Source organism: Polistes canadensis, unplaced genomic scaffold (assembly GCF_001313835.1).
Source record: "Polistes canadensis isolate GaletaPanama2010 unplaced genomic scaffold, ASM131383v1 scaffold_41, whole genome shotgun sequence".
Taxonomy (NCBI): Eukaryota; Metazoa; Arthropoda; class Insecta; order Hymenoptera; family Vespidae; genus Polistes; species Polistes canadensis.
Window position 1 is genome coordinate 404,598 of NW_014569588.1, and position 18,444 is coordinate 423,041.

An 18,444-nucleotide genomic window follows, 5' to 3' on the forward strand; every position below is an offset into this window, starting at 1 on the left:
CACACTTTCTCTCTACATTTATTTATATAATTTTTTCATTATAAATGTAACGTCAAGTTAATAATTAATATTAGCAAAGAAAGGAGAGAAGGAATAAGAATAAATATATAATTAATGTGTAACATTATAAATTATAAGAATAAATATATAATTAATAATAATATATACACAAAATAAAAAAGTACAAAGTAAATATTAAAATAAGAATAATGTACAGGATACAATTCAAGTGTTACACTTAATTAAAATTTTACAATAAACAATTTATAATTGAATGACATAAATCAACAATATAATAAATTTTAACAATAACATAATATTAGAGAAAATAAGAAAAATTAATCTCACCTCTCGAAAGAAAGCGTCGGCCACTTTATGATCGGTCAGCTCAAAAGCATCGATTGGAAGTTTTTTTAATTCATTGCCCTTAGATTTAATCGAAACATTCAAGCACTTACAAGTGGCATGCATTTTATAAAGAAATAAGTATCCGTTTCAAATGGTTAACTTTTCCTTCGTAAAAAAGGAATTAATTTTGTTTAAATGTGTCTTCCCGTTGAGTCTCAGTACGATGATCAGGGCTAACAAAGAAACTTCTTTACCGAATAAAATATCTACTTTTGGAATATTAGCTTGTCACGATTTATCTTTGCTTTTCTAAAATAATCTAGGCACAAAATCATTCAACGAACGATTCCTCTTATTTCTATCGATATTCCGATATATGATTATTGAAAAATTGCCAGTAGTTTACATAGATAGAGACAGATATATACGTGTTCCACAACTATACAGTAGGTCAACGCACAGTGTGCAAGTTGCCGGAGCAATGCAAAGCTTTTCCCACACGTGCGAGAATACACAACTCTTCTCCCCGTCTTACCCCGTACCACACCGGTATATTCCCTAACTCATATTCACGTATGCCAAACCGATGTAAACACGCGTATATAATCAGTATCTTTTTTCATGCGTGTGTTTCTCTCTCCCTCTCTCTCTCTCTCTCTCTTAATATTTTTCCATACGCGTATTACAGTAAACGAGCAACCAGGAGAGCGTGGGAGGGAGAGAAGGAAGGAGAGAGAGAAAAAGAGAAAAAAAAGAACGAAATAAATGCAACCGAGATAGAAAATAAAAATGAAAGATAAGCTAATTCTATTTTAACAAAATATTACAAGATTAAGAATAATTTTAACTTCGTTTTTTTTCAGGCACACAATTCTTTTTTTTATTATTTACTGTATTTACCTATCACATATTTTTATGGTCTTTATCATAGGATTTATTTTAAGCGATATATGCTGACAAGTGTATCATAAAGATTGAGTTTTATCAAAAGTAAAGTGTTTATCTATCTTTGTTTTTGAAGTAACTCTAGTTTGGTTTATATAAATATCTAATAGATTTGTTGTCTTAAGCGTAAATAGATCTAATAAATATTTAAGATATTATTAGAATAAAGGATTGGAGAATAATGAGAATCATAATATAAAATATCGTATGTATTTACGGATCTTTGAAAGAAACACCAAAAGTACTTACTAAAAATATATACCGATTTATGAATATGTGCATATATACATACGAACATATGTACGTGCTTCCATGCATGCATACGTTTGTATTAGGCAAAAACATACTCGCTAGTCAATTGACCAATTGTAATAGATAACCAAATTAATACATATACCAACGTGTTATTAGGATTTTATTATTTTTCTTTAAATAAATTATGTAATATATTAAAATAAAATATATTATATGTGTGAAGATTTATATATACGTATTTAAACAATTGTTATCAAATGTGCACGTGTCACCCATTGAAAAAAATTAGAAAAATTTATTCAAAAAATGATTAGCGTCATAGTCCGCGATTTGACACATCATTTAAATTTTGCTAACACGCTTCGTTTAGATATATTTATCGAAATTTGTTAAATACTTTTATATATTCACAAATTACGAATATTGCATTATGTATAAAATTTTTATTTATAAAAGGAAAGTACGTATATTTTAAAACAGCTTTTATTTATACAACGAGACTTTATAATATATGTTATTGATATTTTTATATATTTTCACTGTACTATAATATAACACGTGCAAGATAACATTTATAATATCCTCGTTTAAACAATTTACTGCTCATTATAATATTATACTTATATACAAAATTGTAAATTATTGTAATCGCATAAAATATACAAATCATATGGAATGTTTATATAAATGACATTGGTTCAAGTAGTTTTTTCTCATCAGAAATTAAAAATTGTTGTCTTTATTCTAAAATATTCATCAAATCTTATTGCTGCATATCTGAAAATAAGATATGATCAAATATAAAGATTTTTCGAGCAAAAATAGATTTGTTTGTACTTGTAATAACAAATTTTACTTTATCTTGACGTGACGTAATTTTAAGAAAGTTTTTATTTGTAATAAACGTATAAACAATAGAAATAGTAGATATTTACTAAAAGGTTACTTACTGCAAAAAATCAAAATCTATATTCGAATGTTGACTTTGTATGAGAGCCCAACAACCCCAAAAGAAATGTGTTAAAAGAACAAATTTATTTACTTGACTATATAATTGGTTAATTTCACCTTCAGGTATGTCATTAGTATTATAATATGATTTTAAATATATTTTTAGCCATGCCTTCTGTAAACATTCTTCAGGATATAAGGAATAGTCAGGAAAATCGATACCTAAAAATATAATTAAATGAAATATATTGATATTTTATAGTATGAATGTGAAGAAAGAGTACCATATAAAATATGCTTGAATTACCTGCAAACTCTGCAAAATGATTGGCTATGTCAAATGCTTGGTAGTTATATGCAGTATATTCGTAATCAATAAAAGTTACACTATTTTCTTTTTCATTATAAATTACATTTGCCAATAAAAGATCGTTGTGTGCATATACTACGGAATTATTTAAATTTGATAATTGTTTTTTCAAAAATTGATATTCTTTTTCCAACACAGCATAAGGCTTTATTAATTTAGTAAATCTGGATAATTATTTAAATTATTTAGCCATTATTCTATGTATATTGGAAAAATATATAATTGTATAATATATGTAATACCATAATATTCAATTACTTTAATTGTTTGAGAGGATCAGAAAATTCTTTGGGCATAAGTTCCATAAATTGTTCAGTTTTATTCCAAATAATTGGTTCTTTGGATATACCACAATAATCAGGTTGAAGTATATGCATCTCTGCCATTCGTTTAGCTATTAATCTATAAATTTCTGGCTGTCTAACAGTTTCAGTAGTAAGTATATCACCTTCAAGAAATTGATAGGCAAGACCATTATTAAATGTTGCATAAATTGAATGTGTATAACCAGCTTTATGTAATATCTGAAATATATAATTGATAGAAGATATTTCATAAATCACAATTTTATATTTGTTATTTACCCGAATATTTCTTGTTTCATCTTTTCGATTAATAAGTAAATCTGTCTTATGTCCATAAATTCTAATTAATACCATATCAGTATAATGTTCTGGATACCATACTCCAACAAGTTTATTTGTTATTCCATTAGTAAATAACTAAAAAATATTAAATCAAATTTACTAAAATTATACATTACTTTCTACGACATAATAGTTATGTCAATAAACTATCTAATAATATAATTAATTTAATTGTAGAGATATATAATATAAATTAAATTATAATATAAATTTATTAATAATATAAATAATATAATTTAAATTAATGTAACGATAACATATATTATCTTTCAACTTTTTTGATATTACCTTGAACTGTAATTGATCCAAAGGCCAGAATGGTCTTATTTGCTTTATAATTTCTGTGGCTCCCTTTTCGATTTCATTTTCATTAACGGTGATATCAAGATGCGGCTCTTTACAATTTTTTTCCATGATCGACATAAGTTTCTAAGAGTTCAAAGTCCAGTTACATAAAATGATCAGATAAAAGAATAAAAGTGTTATATATAAAATGTAAAAAATATAATTATTACAATATAAATGTCTATTATTTCTAATTATATAGATAAATTTAAATAACTTAATATAAATATAGCGTATAGAAGTTTCTTCCTATACTAAATGCTGTAATAAGACTACTAGTATATTCTCTACACATATGATATACTTACTGATAATAATAAGTGACAACATAGTCAGTAAGGGAGAGCCATAGCAATATAAAAGCCTTGAATTCATTGACAATCTCATTTGTTAATCATTCGATTCAAAAAGAATGTAAGTATTCTAAATAATAGACATCAAATATTGAAATATTATTAATAATTTCTTATTTTAAATTATAACATATGTTATTTCATTTCAATTATGTATTTTCAATATATACAATTGTTGTTAATGAAGATAAAATTACCAATTAATAAATATGTATACGCCTTACTGACAAACAGCGAAATGAAAGTGCCCTGAGATCAAATATTATTTTAAACATTGTATGTTTTTTTTTAAGTCTTTTGGGACTTGATACTTATCACCGACTACATAAATATTGTGTAGAAAAATAAAACTGTTTAAACGTCAATTATAACTCATTAAACCTTCACAGTAATACCTTTTATTTAAATCTTTTAATTTGTTTCTATTCTTACATTTATAATATGTATTACTTGAGAAGTCGTGACATACATTGCATTTATTACATTTGAATAAATTCGACTGAGAAAAGATACTACTTCACAAGAAAATCGAATAGCGTATCCTTATATTAATTTCGTTGAACAAAGTACTTTATTTTTTTTGTATAATAATTCATCATTTTATATAATTTTTCAAGGTCAAGTAACATTTAGATAAAATATAACATGTCATTTGACAAAGTAGTATATAATACTTATATATGATGACACAGTAAATACCATGGGACAAACAAAGTTATAAATCAATGATCAAAGTAAGAGAGAATAATCTGACAAGGTAAGACAAAATTAAAAGATCTCGAAATCGAAATCTTAAAATCGAAATCTGAAATCGAAACTTTTCTATATCGATATTAACTGCAATTCTTTTCTAACTTCATAGTCAATGTTACAAGCTTTGAATAAAGTACATAAACAATTTGTTAATTTTTTAAGTTATTTATTTAATGTAAGTCTTTCTTTTAAATGAAATGAAATTGATCGCAAATGTTTACATTTGAAGAATTTCTTTAAATGTTCTTATAATCAAGTTCTTATAAATGGTTTGATTATTAACGTATAGTGACATACACATGGTTTTTCGTCATCTTGTTCCCGCCTAAACTAAAAACTTAGTTATATGTGAAAAGTTTATAAAAGGTACATTATAATTACACATTTGAAAATGATTAATTCTTAATTAATTTCTATCTAATGATGTAATTTTTTCTAATAATGAAGTCATGAAACAAATTATTTGAATAAATAATTTCTTGTACATTGTTTTCTAAACAATATTTTGTTAGTAAATTGTATTTGTATGTGGAACGATAAATTATCAAAATGTCAAAAAAGCTTGCATTAAATGAAACTCCAGGAGTTCCAAAGTTGACAACATTTTTTAAGCGATTGGAGAACAAAGATAATATAACCTCTAGGTATTCATATTCACTTTCTTCTAAAATATTTTATCTTAAAATATTAAAAAAAAATATATTTTATATGTAAATGATCTTGATAAAATTTGTTTCTAGCACACCAACTGAGAAAAACGTTTCAAAAAGTTTAAACGAAAACCATGAAAGTTTTATTAATTTGGATGATGATAGCAGTGATTTTATTACTGAGAATATGAAAAAGGAGTTAAAAGTGGTAGATAGTATTATAAGTATTGTAAGAATTCAGTTGTTATTATTTTTTTTTTTTATGTTATATAATACAATTTTGATATAATTTTGTTTTAATATATAGGATAGTTCAAATGATTTACAAGATCAAAGTACATGTGAAGCAAAATCCCAAGATAGTAGTTCTTCAATTGTACATTATGTGGAAGATTCGGTTGAAACAAAAGAAAGATTGAAAAATATTCAAAACACAGTGTCCCCTGATGAAAAAACTACATGTAGAAAAAACACTTTCTTTGATCGATTTTCAGATAGTGAGGATGAATGTACAAAATTTAAAACATGTTTACGATTAAATAATGGGCTCAAACAAACTGAAGATAAAGGGGAAAGCCCAAAAATGTCAAAAAATCACATCAGTGATCTCACTGCATCACCATTTGCTGTTCATAACGAGTCTTCTGCAATATCACCTGAAATGACTAAACAAAATTCATTTGATAATTATATTAGTCCTGGCGAAACTAACCTTAATACAAGTGGGAATTTAATAATAAAAAACATTATGGACAAAGACATTAAAGGTCACAATAATAAAAATATCATCATATCTGATTCCGACAATGAGAATTCTGATTCCAAAGAAACTGTTGAAAAATCACCAAAAAAGAAATGGATAGGCCCTGACTATAAATTAAATCTGAAGCCTTTAGGTATGGATAAACAATTAATTTCTTGGATTCAATCGGTAAAAGAACAACCAGTTATGTCAGCTTTGCTTGTAAGTAATTATCAAAGATACACAATATTATAATTATTATGTTAATGTCATGTAAACATCGAACCAGTAAATAATATTCATTTTAATTTCAGAGAACCGAAGATGATTTAGAAGACAGACATCAAAATTTGCAAGACCTTCAAATAGTTATTCTAGAAAAATTTTTTCTAGCTATGGATCAAATTCCAATGCCAATATTAGAAAAATTTCCCAAATTTAATGTAGATGCATTTCAAAAACTAAAAGCTTTGAATCAGCATGTTAAAGCTAAATTACGTTTGGTGAAAAAAAGGCTAGAGAATAAGCAGAAGATAGAGAAAGAATTAAAATCCACAATTGAAAATGAACCCTTACAAGAATTAGAAAGTCATAATCCTGTTTTTAAGAAACATAATATATACAAAAGTAGTCCAATAAATTCACAAAATTTAACAGATAGTTTTAATCTCAGTTTTAACTCTTCTAGCAAAGAAGTAGTAAGTCTTAATGAAACTTCAGATTCATTATTATCAAACATTACGAAACCTATAAATTCATGGCAAAAATGTGATACTGAAACACTGAGTATGAGAACCACTACCAATGCTAACTCACCTGTTGCAAGTACGAGTGTAAATGCAGGCGTAAGTGCAAGTGCAAGTACAAGTACAGCTCCAATAAAAAAAAGTACTTTTCAATTAAAAAGACCTGTCAGAGCTACAGTGTGTACAGAAGTTAATAAAAAGATAGGCGAATTATGGGAAAAAGAGCAGCAACAAACAAGACTATTAAAAATGAAATCTGATACGAAATACGATGAAAGCAATAATAGCTTTAAGTCAGAGCAAAATGAACTTGCATGTCAAAATAAACATTTTGATTATAATAATTCTAAATCAAAAGAATTTGAAAAGTATACACAACCTATGTTTAATCAGAAGGATGATTGGATCAATAATATTAATAGTTTTGATTGTGATAATTCTAAACCAAAAGAATTTGAAAAGAATACACAATCTACGTTTAATCAGAAGAATGATTTGATCAATAATAGTAATAATTTTGATTCTGATAATTCTAAACCAAAAGAATTTGAAATGAATACACAACCTACGTTTAATCAGGATGATAATTGGATCAATAATAGTAAAAATTTTGGTAAGATATTACATTGTTTAATTAACAATAGTCATTATTAATTTGTGGACATTATTACACAGATGATGATTTATTAATAAATAACAAAAGGAATATCATTGAAACATTTAAACAAGAACGTAAGATCTCTACAAATAATAGTTCTAATTTAGAATTAAGTCTACATATGAATGGTAAATATTATAATTTATTTTAATGTTGTTTGAAACATTTATAGTTTATATAAACGTGGTCAATTTATATTACAACAGATTCAGGAATAATTAGTCAAGAAAAAAAGAAGGATATTGCTACAAATAATAAAGTGAATATAACTTTAAATACATCTGTTTCTGATGGGATTTTTACTGGAAATTATCAAAATGATGGTATTAGTGGAAAATTTGATGGTTTGAATTACCCTCATTCTCGTGAAATGTTAAAAGTATGTAAACGTATTTTAGATTAACTTACTAATCACAATCGTTATTTTAGAAATATTTTTAATTAAAGAGATAAATATATCATTGGTTGATACAGACAATTATCGTTTCAGATTTTTAGACAAAAGTTTGGTTTATATTCTTTTAGACCAAATCAATTGCAAGCAATTAATGCAGCAGTTCTTGGATTTGATTGTTTTGTCTTGATGCCTACAGGTGGTGGGAAATCACTTTGTTATCAAATGCCAGCTCTTCTTTTACCAGGAATTACAATAGTTATTTCTCCATTAAAAAGTCTTATTCTTGATCAAGTTCAGAAACTGACTTCGCTTGATGTTAGTTATATTATTTTACTAAAATTTTATTCGTTAAAAAAAAATGTCAGTAATAATTTATTATTTAATAATTAGATTCCTGCGGCACACATGTCTGGTAATATAACTGAAAGTCAAGCAGCAGGAATATATAGAGAGCTGTCAAAGAAAGATCCAGGATTAAAATTATTATATGTAACACCTGAGAAAATATCTGCTTCTCAAAAATTGAACAGTATTTTAACAACTCTATTTCAAAGAAATTTATTGGCACGATTTGTTATCGATGAAGCACATTGTGTAAGTCAGTGGGGTCATGATTTTAGACCAGATTATAAAAGATTAAAGTGTCTAAGAGATAATTATCCCACGGTATCAACGATTGCTTTAACAGCTACTGCTACTCCGAGAGTTAGAACTGACATACTGTATCAATTGGGTATGACACAACCAAAATGGTATGATATATAATATCTGTAGATTATTTATATTATTATTGATTATCATATAATGATGTATACACATATTAAGATATAAATTATTATATTTTCAGGTTTATGTCAAGTTTCAATAGACCGAATTTACGCTATAGTATAATTGCAAAGAAAGGCAAAAATTGTTCTGACGAAGTTGTTGCTATGATAAAAACCAAATATAAAAACCAATGTGGTATTGTTTATTGCTTATCGCGTAAAGATTGTGATGATTACGCTTTACAAATGAGAAAAAATAATATTAAAGCTCAAAGTTATCATGCCGGATTGACAGATAATCAAAGGAATGATGTTCAAGGACGTTGGATTTCAGAAGAAGTAATACAGCATATATATAATGAAGTGTCATAGCTAATTCATTTATTTATATTTAATAATATTGTTTTAGATTAGAGTTGTATGTGCAACTATAGCATTTGGTATGGGTATTGATAAACCTAATGTACGTTTTGTAATACATGCTGCTCTACCAAAGTCTATAGAAGGATATTATCAAGAAAGTGGACGCGCAGGTCGCGACGGAGATAATGCTGAATGTATATTATTTTATAATTATACTGATATGCATAGAATTAGAAAAATGATTGAAATGGATAATTCAAGTCCAGATGTTATAAAAACACATATGGATAATTTATATAAGATGGTATCCTTTTGTGAAAATAAAACCGATTGTCGCAGAGCATTACAACTTAACTATTTTGGTGAAATATTTAATCGAGAGCTATGTATTGCAAATAAATCAACTGCGTGTGATAATTGCAGGTGTAAAGTAAGAGACTGTATATATATTATAATTATAATTGCATATGAAATTAAAATCTCTAATCGAAATTATTTTACGTTTATACACCTTTTAGTCAGAATTTACTATGTTGGATGCAACAGATAGTGCACGACAAATTATGAAAGCAGTACGAGAAATTAATCAGAGAAGGAATTCCAAATTAACTTTAGTATTTTTAACAGATATTTTTAAAGGAAGCGATCTTAAAAAAATTCGAGAATCAGGTAAAAATAATCAAAAATAAGAAATTTTTAGAATTCGTATTTAATAAATACAATATGTACTATCGATTATTCCGTAGGTCTAACGAGTCATCCATTGTATGGCCAAGGTAAATTATGGAACAGAGGTGATATAGAACGTCTTCTACATGAAATGGTACTTAAAGAATATTTACGGGAGGAGATGTATATAAACAACGAAATCGCGTGTGCTTATTTAAAACTTGGTCATAAAGCGACAGAATTAATGACCAACAAATCAACGAAGGTATCAAACTATTTAGATCGAATTTTTAAAAATGAAATATAAATATTACTATGCATTTTTATTTTAGGTGGTTATTCCAATACGTGCTGCAAAGAGTAGCTCGAATGCAGTAGCAGTTGTTTCTACGGTTACAACTAAAGCTGACAAAGTTCTACAAGAATTGCAAGAACGTTGCTATACAGAATTAATAGGAATTATTAGAGGAATAGCGGGTGCGCTCGATGTATCTGCATCGTCTATTATGAACATGATTGCTATAAGAGCAATGAGCCAGCAGTTACCTGATAATGAAGAAGCCATGTTACAAATTCCCCACGTCACAAAAGCAAACTTTGACAAGTATGGCAAAGCTTTATTAGATATTACACAAAAATATGCAGCTGAAAAATATGGTAATTAAACTATGAACTATGAGTATATACATATATTTAATTATATATATATATAAACGATTACGAAACTAAATAAAACCTTATAATTTATGTTAAATTATTAGTTTTATTGAATGAAACTGATGAGAATTTAGCTGACAGTAATGATGAAGATGCAAATTCATGGAACACTGGTGAAGGTTCTTATTCTAATAGTACAAGAGGTAGATATGGAAGTGCGCGAGGAAGAAAGCGTAAAGGCAGAACTAGTTATCGTTCTAGTTCAAAGAAAGCTAGATATACAAGTTCAAGGTAATCTATTTATATAATTGTTATAAAAAATACTTATTTCGTAATATGAAAATAATAATGTAGGATATTTATTTTATTTAATATTGGAAAATATTGCTTAATATAGTTCTACCACACAAAGAGGAAAAGCGGCTCCGAAACGTAAAGCTGCAGCAACAAAGACTGTAGGACTTGTAAGTCTCTCTAATAGCAAGAAGAAATAATTTCTTATTATCAATTATACGCAACAGTAACAGTATCATTTTTATAAATCATATATTTAATTATCTATATATAAACCTTTGTATTTGTAAGATATCGAATGACTATTTTGCATAAACATTATGATACAATGTATCAGTATTTTTGAGATTGACGTTTTAGTCATATTAATATGTATTGTAATAACAATTCTTTAATTATGTAAATACTCAATAAAAATTGTAACATATTGATTATTTGCGATTGCAGATTTGTTTTGTAATAAAAATGTATAAAATCATAGTTTTTAGTGGTAATACAATGTTACAATTATTCTATTTTATTGCGTAAATGATGAAGTCGTGACATAAGCAATTTCATTGGCTACTAACTTTACCCGTGATGTGCAAGTTATTTTAAATTTACTTAATTATTATTAGTCTTTGTAATGTGTATCTATTATATTAATGATATATTTATTAGAATATATATTGAGTTGGCAACTAAGTGATTGCGGATTTTGTCGATAGACAAATCACATTTAATTTAGTTTTTTGATAGTAAAGATCAGAAATTTTATAGATATTGAATTATGACACTGTCTGAACGATGGCAAAAGGTCATCGACAAGAACGGATAGTATTTAATGGAAAAAGTTATATTTTTCAGCCAAAATTTTGAATTTTCCTTCTTATTTAAAATCCGCAATCACTTAGTTGCCAACCAAATATATATTTGTATGATACAATTTATATAATATAAAAAAATCTTTATTTATTTCGAACAGGGTATTAAAATGAAATAAAAAATAAATAATATACAAAATATGTGTTAATTATAAGATAATTGTTGAGATATACACAAAAAAAAAATAATTTAAATGGTAGATGTATAAATCAAGTTTAATAATGGGCATAATTTTTTATATTGTATGTACTTGTAGAATATCATCTACTATACACTATTTGATATAATTGATTTATTTAAATAAAAATGTATAATTTTTATTATACATCAAATTGTAAGCATGTGACGTACGTTTGTCATATCTATGTAGAGACCTTCTAGGGACAAATTCTAGGGAGCAACATAACAGCATTCACCAAAAAGAACTAAACAAGAAACGGATTTGCTTCGCTTTCTTCCGAGTCACTGTGTAATTTACGTACATATATTTTCTGTTATTTGTTAAGAAATAGAATTTGTTTTCTGAATACTGGTGTTGTTTTCTTACCTGTTATAAACATTTTTACACCTAAATATCACAGTTTCATCAGGCTCTAATATGTGAGAATATACGAGTGACATTACGTAATTATCACAGATGTGAAGTAACTTTATGTATTACGAATAAAATAATTCTATGTACTCGGCCTAGTATTAATAAGAAAAATATAATGGTATACTGATGCTATTAACAAATAATACAAAATATGCGACTTTATTTTAAAGCGTAAATTAAATATTAAAGCAATGGCTGGTTCTATAGAAGAGGTTAGAAATCCCTTGCCTACAAACAAAGGTAATTTTAATCATTTTATTAGATTGTTTTTTAACGATTTTTTAATGCAATATTTTGACAACAGATTTTAGTTGTGACGTTCCAAATATGCCAATTTATTAATTAGTTTATAATAGTTTTTTGATCTAATAAGTTTGTGTATGTTTTTCTCCGTATACATAAAACTTGACACTTGTATACGTCATCTATGCATGCTGTTGAATATTATTTTTTTCATCACTTTTTATTATTCATTATTTGTTAATATCATGATGAACAATAATGTAAATTCATTTTTAGGATTTTCTGTTGTAAGGACGACAGTATCTTATGAAGAAATTGCTACAAAACTTATAAACGAAAAATTTTTACTAACAGCTTTGGAATTACATGCGGAATTATGCGAAGCAGGAAGAGAATTGTTAATTCTTAAAGAATATTTTTCTAATCCAAATAATTTCGAAAATCAAAATATCAAACCAGAGCCTGATACACCTATGCGTAAGTTTATTTTTTGGGTTAATTATGATGCGCATTCTTCATACATATTTTTTATTAATTGAAAATACATTTCTAATAATAAATTTGTGTTTAATATTATATGTATATATATATATGGTTTTAATATTATATATNATAATTTTAAATATTATTTAAATAAATAATATATATATAACTATAATAATATTTAAAACTTAATACTGAGATTACATATTCGCATGTATCAGAAACGATAGTGATAATTAATGATAAATCTTAATTATTGACTTTTTTAATAGTATACGTAGTGATAATCACAACTGTTTTATGCAATGGACATACTGTATTAATACTGTTGTCTCTTAATCCTTAATCAATATGTACAGGCTCAACATATCTTTTTCCACAACCATAGAAAAAAAAAAAGACGTAAAAATTATATCCAAACATAAACATTACATATTGGAAAAAATAATCTGAATTTGTTATAATTATTACAGAAAAAAAAGACAACAATTAAATCACACGAAGTATTATTTATAAATCTGCATTAGGAAAATCTATTTTTCATATATTACTTTCTATTTGTTCTCATATTAAAAGGCATACTACAATTTAAATAATATTTATAAAAAAATTACAATGAACGTATATAAGCTCTTATTAAAAAAGTAATATTTTATTTTATAATTTCTTTAAATTTTCAATTTTATCAACTTGTGCGAGCATAAAATTATGAATGTTGTATTTATACCCGTACTATTTATTCTATAACATTGACTAAAAAGAAAAAAAAAATCCTGGATAAAGTCAACAAAAAATTTAATAATGGGATTCATAGAGAAAAAGAAAAACAAAATTATATACATAAAGCGAAGAATACAAAAATATTATAAATAATATAACTACTTTTTCTTGAAAATACTAGTCACTGTTGAGGAACTAGGTCTCTGTTGAAAAATCTTGCTCATTCTTTGTCGCATGTCCTCTACACCTTGCCCTACATTAACTGTCGCCATTGATAAGGAAAGTCCAGAACTCATTGAGCTTGATCTAAAATCGTAGAAGAATGACAGAAATAATTCTATTAATATACAAAAATATAATATCATTACCTTTCAATTGGTTTAACAATATCTTGATGAGATTCTGCTTCTCTTAATAAAGATTTAACAGTTTCTTTTTGTTGTGGCAAACTTTGATTAACCAAAGTTTCTAAATGCCTTAAACCAGGTAATACAACTCCAGAAATACATTGATTACTCAGTGGACAATAAACTAAAACTGAGTAGGCTTCAATCAAAGAATTGCACAAATCTACTTTACGATTTCGTCGCATCGCTGTTGTAGTTATTCCAGTCAATTGTGTTGCAATTACTGTAAATAAAAATAAAAATTAACTAGTGGTAATATTGGTAGCGACTTGTTTCAATATAATTACATTAATATAAAATTTTATTGTCACGAATAGAATGATTAAAAAAATTTGCATAAAGCACACCTAAATTATAGCTTTAAAAATCTTACCATCCTCTATATAACTTTGCGGACAACTTGGAGCAATATAAGCTAAAGTTGAAACAAGAGGAGTAGCTAATACAGACAAAACATTTTGTGATTCTCTAGCAATAGTTTCTAAAGTTAACCGTGCCTTATCACGTGCTTCTCTTAATTTACATTCTGTGATAAGACGACCTAAGGGAGGTATAACTGCTGCTTTTACAGTTCTGAAAATAAAAATTTGAATGAAGCTTTATCTTTCTTTTATAAATAAAAATATTACTTACATATCTTGATCACTGGCCAATGTTACAATAGCTGGAACTATTCTTCCACTTATCAATCGATCTGAAGTGTGAGCTATGACAGAACCAAATAATGTTGCAACTGCACATCTTACGCTAGATCTCTGATGCACTACACCTGTAATATATAGTCATAATAAATAGTTTAAAAACTAACATTACAGTCAATAGCAATAAGATAATCAAAATTACCGTCCCATAAGCCTGTTAGTACATGTTCTTGCATTTCTTCTTTAGCACATAATTTTACAATCGCAATTTGAAGACTTGTAATACTGATCCCACTAATAGACAAAACAACTAAAAATTGTTTGATAGATTTGGAAACTTCGATACCATTTAAAGTGCTTAGTATAATCAAGTAAGCTGGAATCAATGTCAAGCTGAGGTTTTTATTATCCATTGATAATGTTGATAATTGTTTTTCCAACTCTGTTATTTCCGATAAAAATATTGGTTGAATCTGTAACGTAAGAAAAATTCTGTAAATAAAATTGATGATACTGCTGTAATATTCAAGTGCTATCATATAGCATTATACACTGTAGGAATTACCCTTGTCTGAGTAATATATTTTCCAAAACCAATGCACAAGGATTGTATATATGTGAGCAGTGAATTTATAACACTTTCTTGTACTATTTCCGTAGATTTCACTATTTCAAGAATATCTATAATTCTAAAAACAGGCATTATAATTTTTTATAAAATGGTATATCCTATAAATTAATAGAAACTTATAAAATTTATACTACTTACAATTTATTAGTAAACCATTCTAATTCTGGCCATAAATCATTCTCCCAGGTATATAAAAAAAATGTATTTAAAAGTGCACCTACATAATACCTTTCGTTATCATAAAATAATTTTGGATTAATTATATTACACTGACATATACTTAAAAACTCGGCAGCTAAAATAACAAATTTATTGTTATTAACATAAGATATTTTATTATAATGTTTTTAAATCTGTATTTTTTATAATTTACTTACGTAATTCTATCGAAATTGAAGGTTCTATAAAACTTTTAACGGTATCAGTATCAGCAACGCACACAATGGTATGAGGAAGTAAATATTGTAATGCACCAATCAACGATTCTATTCTCTCTTCGTCTATATTATCTTTAACAGGCGAATTTTGAGAATTAATAGGTTTTATACGATTTTTTACTTTTAAAATTAAACGTGGTAAAAGATGCGACCTAAATCTTTTTAAAGATAAAGCCCATTGTGCTAGGACTGGTAAAAATATAGAAATTGTTGTATTAACTACTATAGAAGAAGAATCATTCAAGGCTGTAAAAGCAAGTTCTTCACACTAAAAAAATATAACAGGATATTAATAAGTATATATCACATCTAAAAATGATATAGAATATTACCTGAAAATATTTATCTGGTATATCCATGAGTGTTACGAGTAGAGCCAAACATTTTACTACACTAGCTCTAACTGAAGGATCTTTATCATCTAAAAGCATTTGTTGTAGCATAGAAAACGTTAGGGAATTTCTAACAGAAACTATCGTAAATGTAGCTAATGCAGAACAACACTCAACAGCTAATAATCTTCTTTCTGGATACTTATGTTGGATTTGTTCCCAACACAAAGTTAAAACTTCTTCTCCTCCGATAGGTTCATTTTCAAGATTTGCCATTGCCACTAAACCTATGAAATAAGTATATGTATATATATAAATCTTATTCTAAGTAAATCATTTGATTTTAAAATAAATACAAACCAGATATGATCATTTGTCGTTCTTCTTCTTGCGGTCTTTTTTTTAAATTAAAGAGAAGTTTTAATAATTTTTCTCTCTCCCCAGAGTCGGAATGTAAACCAACTGTGCCTATTATTAAAGGTATAACTTCTTCTCGTTTGTTTAATATAATATTAGGTATTATTCGAGGTAATGTTTGTGCCAAAATTTTAACAAATGTATCGAGAGAAACTTCACCTTTAAATGGTTCTTCTGCCACTGCTATCATATCACTTACAGTATCCACCAAACAAAGATTAAGAACTTCTAATTTAAATGATAATGCCATAAGTCTGAAATATATATACAAATATTATTTTAAACATATCTTAAAATAAATTATACATTAATTTATAAATCTATATACCTGGACGGTGCATTTGATAAAATAGTTGAACCTTCTGTAACATCAGCCCTAGGTAGCTGTATCCTTGTCCATTCTTTATCTCCTGGATCAGTTTCACCCAAACTCATTACTACCGAAACAGTATCATCTTCTTCGGGATCTTGAGTTGCGTTTGAAACATCGCGCGGGGGAGACTCAAGAATTTCAAATTTATCTGGTGTTGTAGAATTCGAATTTATAGATTGGATTGTATCATTACTGTGTTGCTAAATGAAAAACATATATATTTTATAAAAATTGGATTTTTTAAAAGCAACACAACAACAAATAATAACATTTCATTTTACCTTATTATCTGTTATCAAATTTTCATTGGTAGTATCGATATAATTCTGAAGATCCATCTGTTCTTTTTTTAATGATACAGTTTGTTGTTTTAATTGCTCTATTTGCTCTTCCTGTAATAAAATAGTAATTTTTAAATTGAAAAATTATAATATAAGCTGCACGTAAAAATCACAAACCATTTCTTTCAATTCGTTCTCTTTTCTTTCTACTTCATTATCTCCGAATTCAGTTTGAACAGAAACATTTACAGAAGGTGGCTTGTCATGACCATTAGCTCTCATGTATTCTCTATAAAGTTGTAATAATCCAGAAGGTTTTGAAATGTTCAAACCAACATCCTGCCAATCTTCGAGGTCTTGATCTTCATTTTCATCACTAAATGTTACCGATGTCAATTTATAAAAATGTGTAAGCAAATATTCATGGACAAGAAAATTTAAAGCTCTTTGTTCATGAGGTTTTATAGGATTATCATTATTAATTTTCTTTTCCGAACGTTTATCGGGTGTTGCGCCATCAAATTCTGAAATATTATTTAATTAAAAAAAATTTAACTATATAATAAAAATGTGTAAAGAAACGTTAAACAAAATAAAAGAAAAAGAATAAAGAAAACAAACCTGTAACAACAGTGAGATTTGCACGAAGGGCAGAAATACTTTCTCTTGCATTTCTAAGTTCAAATTCCAAAATCGCAACTCTTTCATCAACTCCAGTACCATCTTCAGAGTACCTTGTCATATTATCAAGGGAATCCAAAGTAGCTTGACTAGATGATCTAGCTAGTATTTTCAAAGAATACAGAAGTATATATAAGCTCACAAGTCCACTTTTCGCGTAACCACAATTATCTTAGTTAGTACCCTGACTACCAGTGGGCAAGGGTAGGTACTTAAGGCAATGACGGTGCCTAAAGCTTCGTTGTTTGTACCATATAGTCTCCATAGTTTATACCGTCATTGCCTTAAGTACCTACCCTTGCCCACTGGTAGTCAGGGTACTAACTAAGATAATTGTGGTTACGCGAAAAGTGGACTTGTGAGCTTCTATGACTTCTGTATTCTTTGGTATTTTGACACACACACACATTTATGTGCCATTTTATACAT

General features: G+C 27.0%; 5 protein-coding genes across 8 annotated transcripts in view; 2 read left to right on the top strand and 3 right to left on the bottom strand.

Annotated features, from left to right (window-relative positions):
* Positions 1 to 1,056, bottom strand: part of LOC106784874 — a 4,719-nt gene extending 3,663 nt beyond the window's left edge. Inside the window, exon 1 of one of the 2 annotated variants that reach the window (XM_014744844.1) lies at positions 349 to 1,052. In XM_014744844.1, coding sequence (XP_014600330.1) covers positions 349 to 471 — 123 coding nt within the window. In that variant the 5' untranslated portion in view covers positions 472 to 1,052. Of the gene's footprint in view, positions 1 to 348 lie in introns of both variants that reach the window. The other variant, XM_014744843.1, reaches the window with a different exon arrangement.
* Positions 1,057 to 2,017: 961 nt separating this feature from the next.
* Positions 2,018 to 4,917, bottom strand: LOC106784862 (ethanolamine kinase 1). Of its 2 annotated transcripts, XM_014744819.1 has the most exons (8): positions 4,412 to 4,917; positions 4,170 to 4,284; positions 3,805 to 3,945; positions 3,454 to 3,591; positions 3,128 to 3,393; positions 2,807 to 3,033; positions 2,499 to 2,721; positions 2,018 to 2,325 (listed from the first exon to the last, which is right to left on the bottom strand). In XM_014744819.1, the coding sequence occupies exons 3-8, from the start codon at positions 3,937 to 3,939 to the stop codon at positions 2,265 to 2,267; spliced, it is 1,050 nt and encodes a 349-aa protein (XP_014600305.1). In that variant the 5' UTR covers positions 3,940 to 3,945; positions 4,170 to 4,284; positions 4,412 to 4,917; the 3' UTR covers positions 2,018 to 2,264. The 2 variants fall into 2 exon arrangements, with proteins under 2 accessions (XP_014600305.1, XP_014600306.1); XM_014744820.1 differs by lacking the exons at positions 4,170 to 4,284; positions 4,412 to 4,917 and adding an exon at positions 4,032 to 4,146.
* A 288-nt stretch (positions 4,918 to 5,205) lies between these two features.
* On the top strand, positions 5,206 to 11,344 carry LOC106784863 (Bloom syndrome protein homolog). 2 transcript variants are annotated; one of them, XM_014744821.1, is made up of 15 exons: positions 5,206 to 5,611; positions 5,708 to 5,846; positions 5,925 to 6,581; positions 6,674 to 7,718; positions 7,781 to 7,891; positions 7,970 to 8,142; positions 8,254 to 8,475; positions 8,551 to 8,912; positions 9,008 to 9,266; positions 9,337 to 9,720; positions 9,809 to 9,959; positions 10,037 to 10,224; positions 10,292 to 10,616; positions 10,721 to 10,907; positions 11,014 to 11,344. In XM_014744821.1, exons 1-15 carry the CDS (start codon positions 5,517 to 5,519, stop codon positions 11,108 to 11,110), a joined length of 4,395 nt encoding a protein of 1,464 aa, XP_014600307.1. In that variant the 5' UTR covers positions 5,206 to 5,516; the 3' UTR covers positions 11,111 to 11,344. The 2 variants fall into 2 exon arrangements, with proteins under 2 accessions (XP_014600307.1, XP_014600308.1); XM_014744822.1 differs by having other exon boundaries at positions 5,708 to 5,825.
* Positions 11,345 to 12,170: 826 nt separating this feature from the next.
* Positions 12,171 to 13,151, top strand: LOC106784819 (lisH domain and HEAT repeat-containing protein KIAA1468 homolog). The gene is made up of 2 exons (XM_014744752.1): positions 12,171 to 12,609; positions 12,889 to 13,151. The coding sequence occupies exons 1-2, from the start codon at positions 12,561 to 12,563 to the stop codon at positions 13,149 to 13,151; spliced, it is 312 nt and encodes a 103-aa protein (XP_014600238.1). The 5' UTR covers positions 12,171 to 12,560.
* A 617-nt stretch (positions 13,152 to 13,768) lies between these two features.
* On the bottom strand, positions 13,769 to 18,162 carry LOC106784842 (lisH domain and HEAT repeat-containing protein KIAA1468-like). The gene is made up of 15 exons (XM_014744788.1): positions 17,956 to 18,162; positions 17,512 to 17,858; positions 17,335 to 17,445; positions 17,009 to 17,253; positions 16,840 to 16,934; positions 16,624 to 16,731; positions 16,264 to 16,550; positions 15,872 to 16,199; positions 15,633 to 15,789; positions 15,429 to 15,552; positions 15,066 to 15,336; positions 14,856 to 14,991; positions 14,596 to 14,795; positions 14,184 to 14,445; positions 13,769 to 14,121 (listed from the first exon to the last, which is right to left on the bottom strand). The coding sequence occupies exons 1-15, from the start codon at positions 18,074 to 18,076 to the stop codon at positions 13,974 to 13,976; spliced, it is 2,940 nt and encodes a 979-aa protein (XP_014600274.1). The 5' UTR covers positions 18,077 to 18,162; the 3' UTR covers positions 13,769 to 13,973.
* Positions 18,163 to 18,444: the final 282 nt, after the last annotated feature.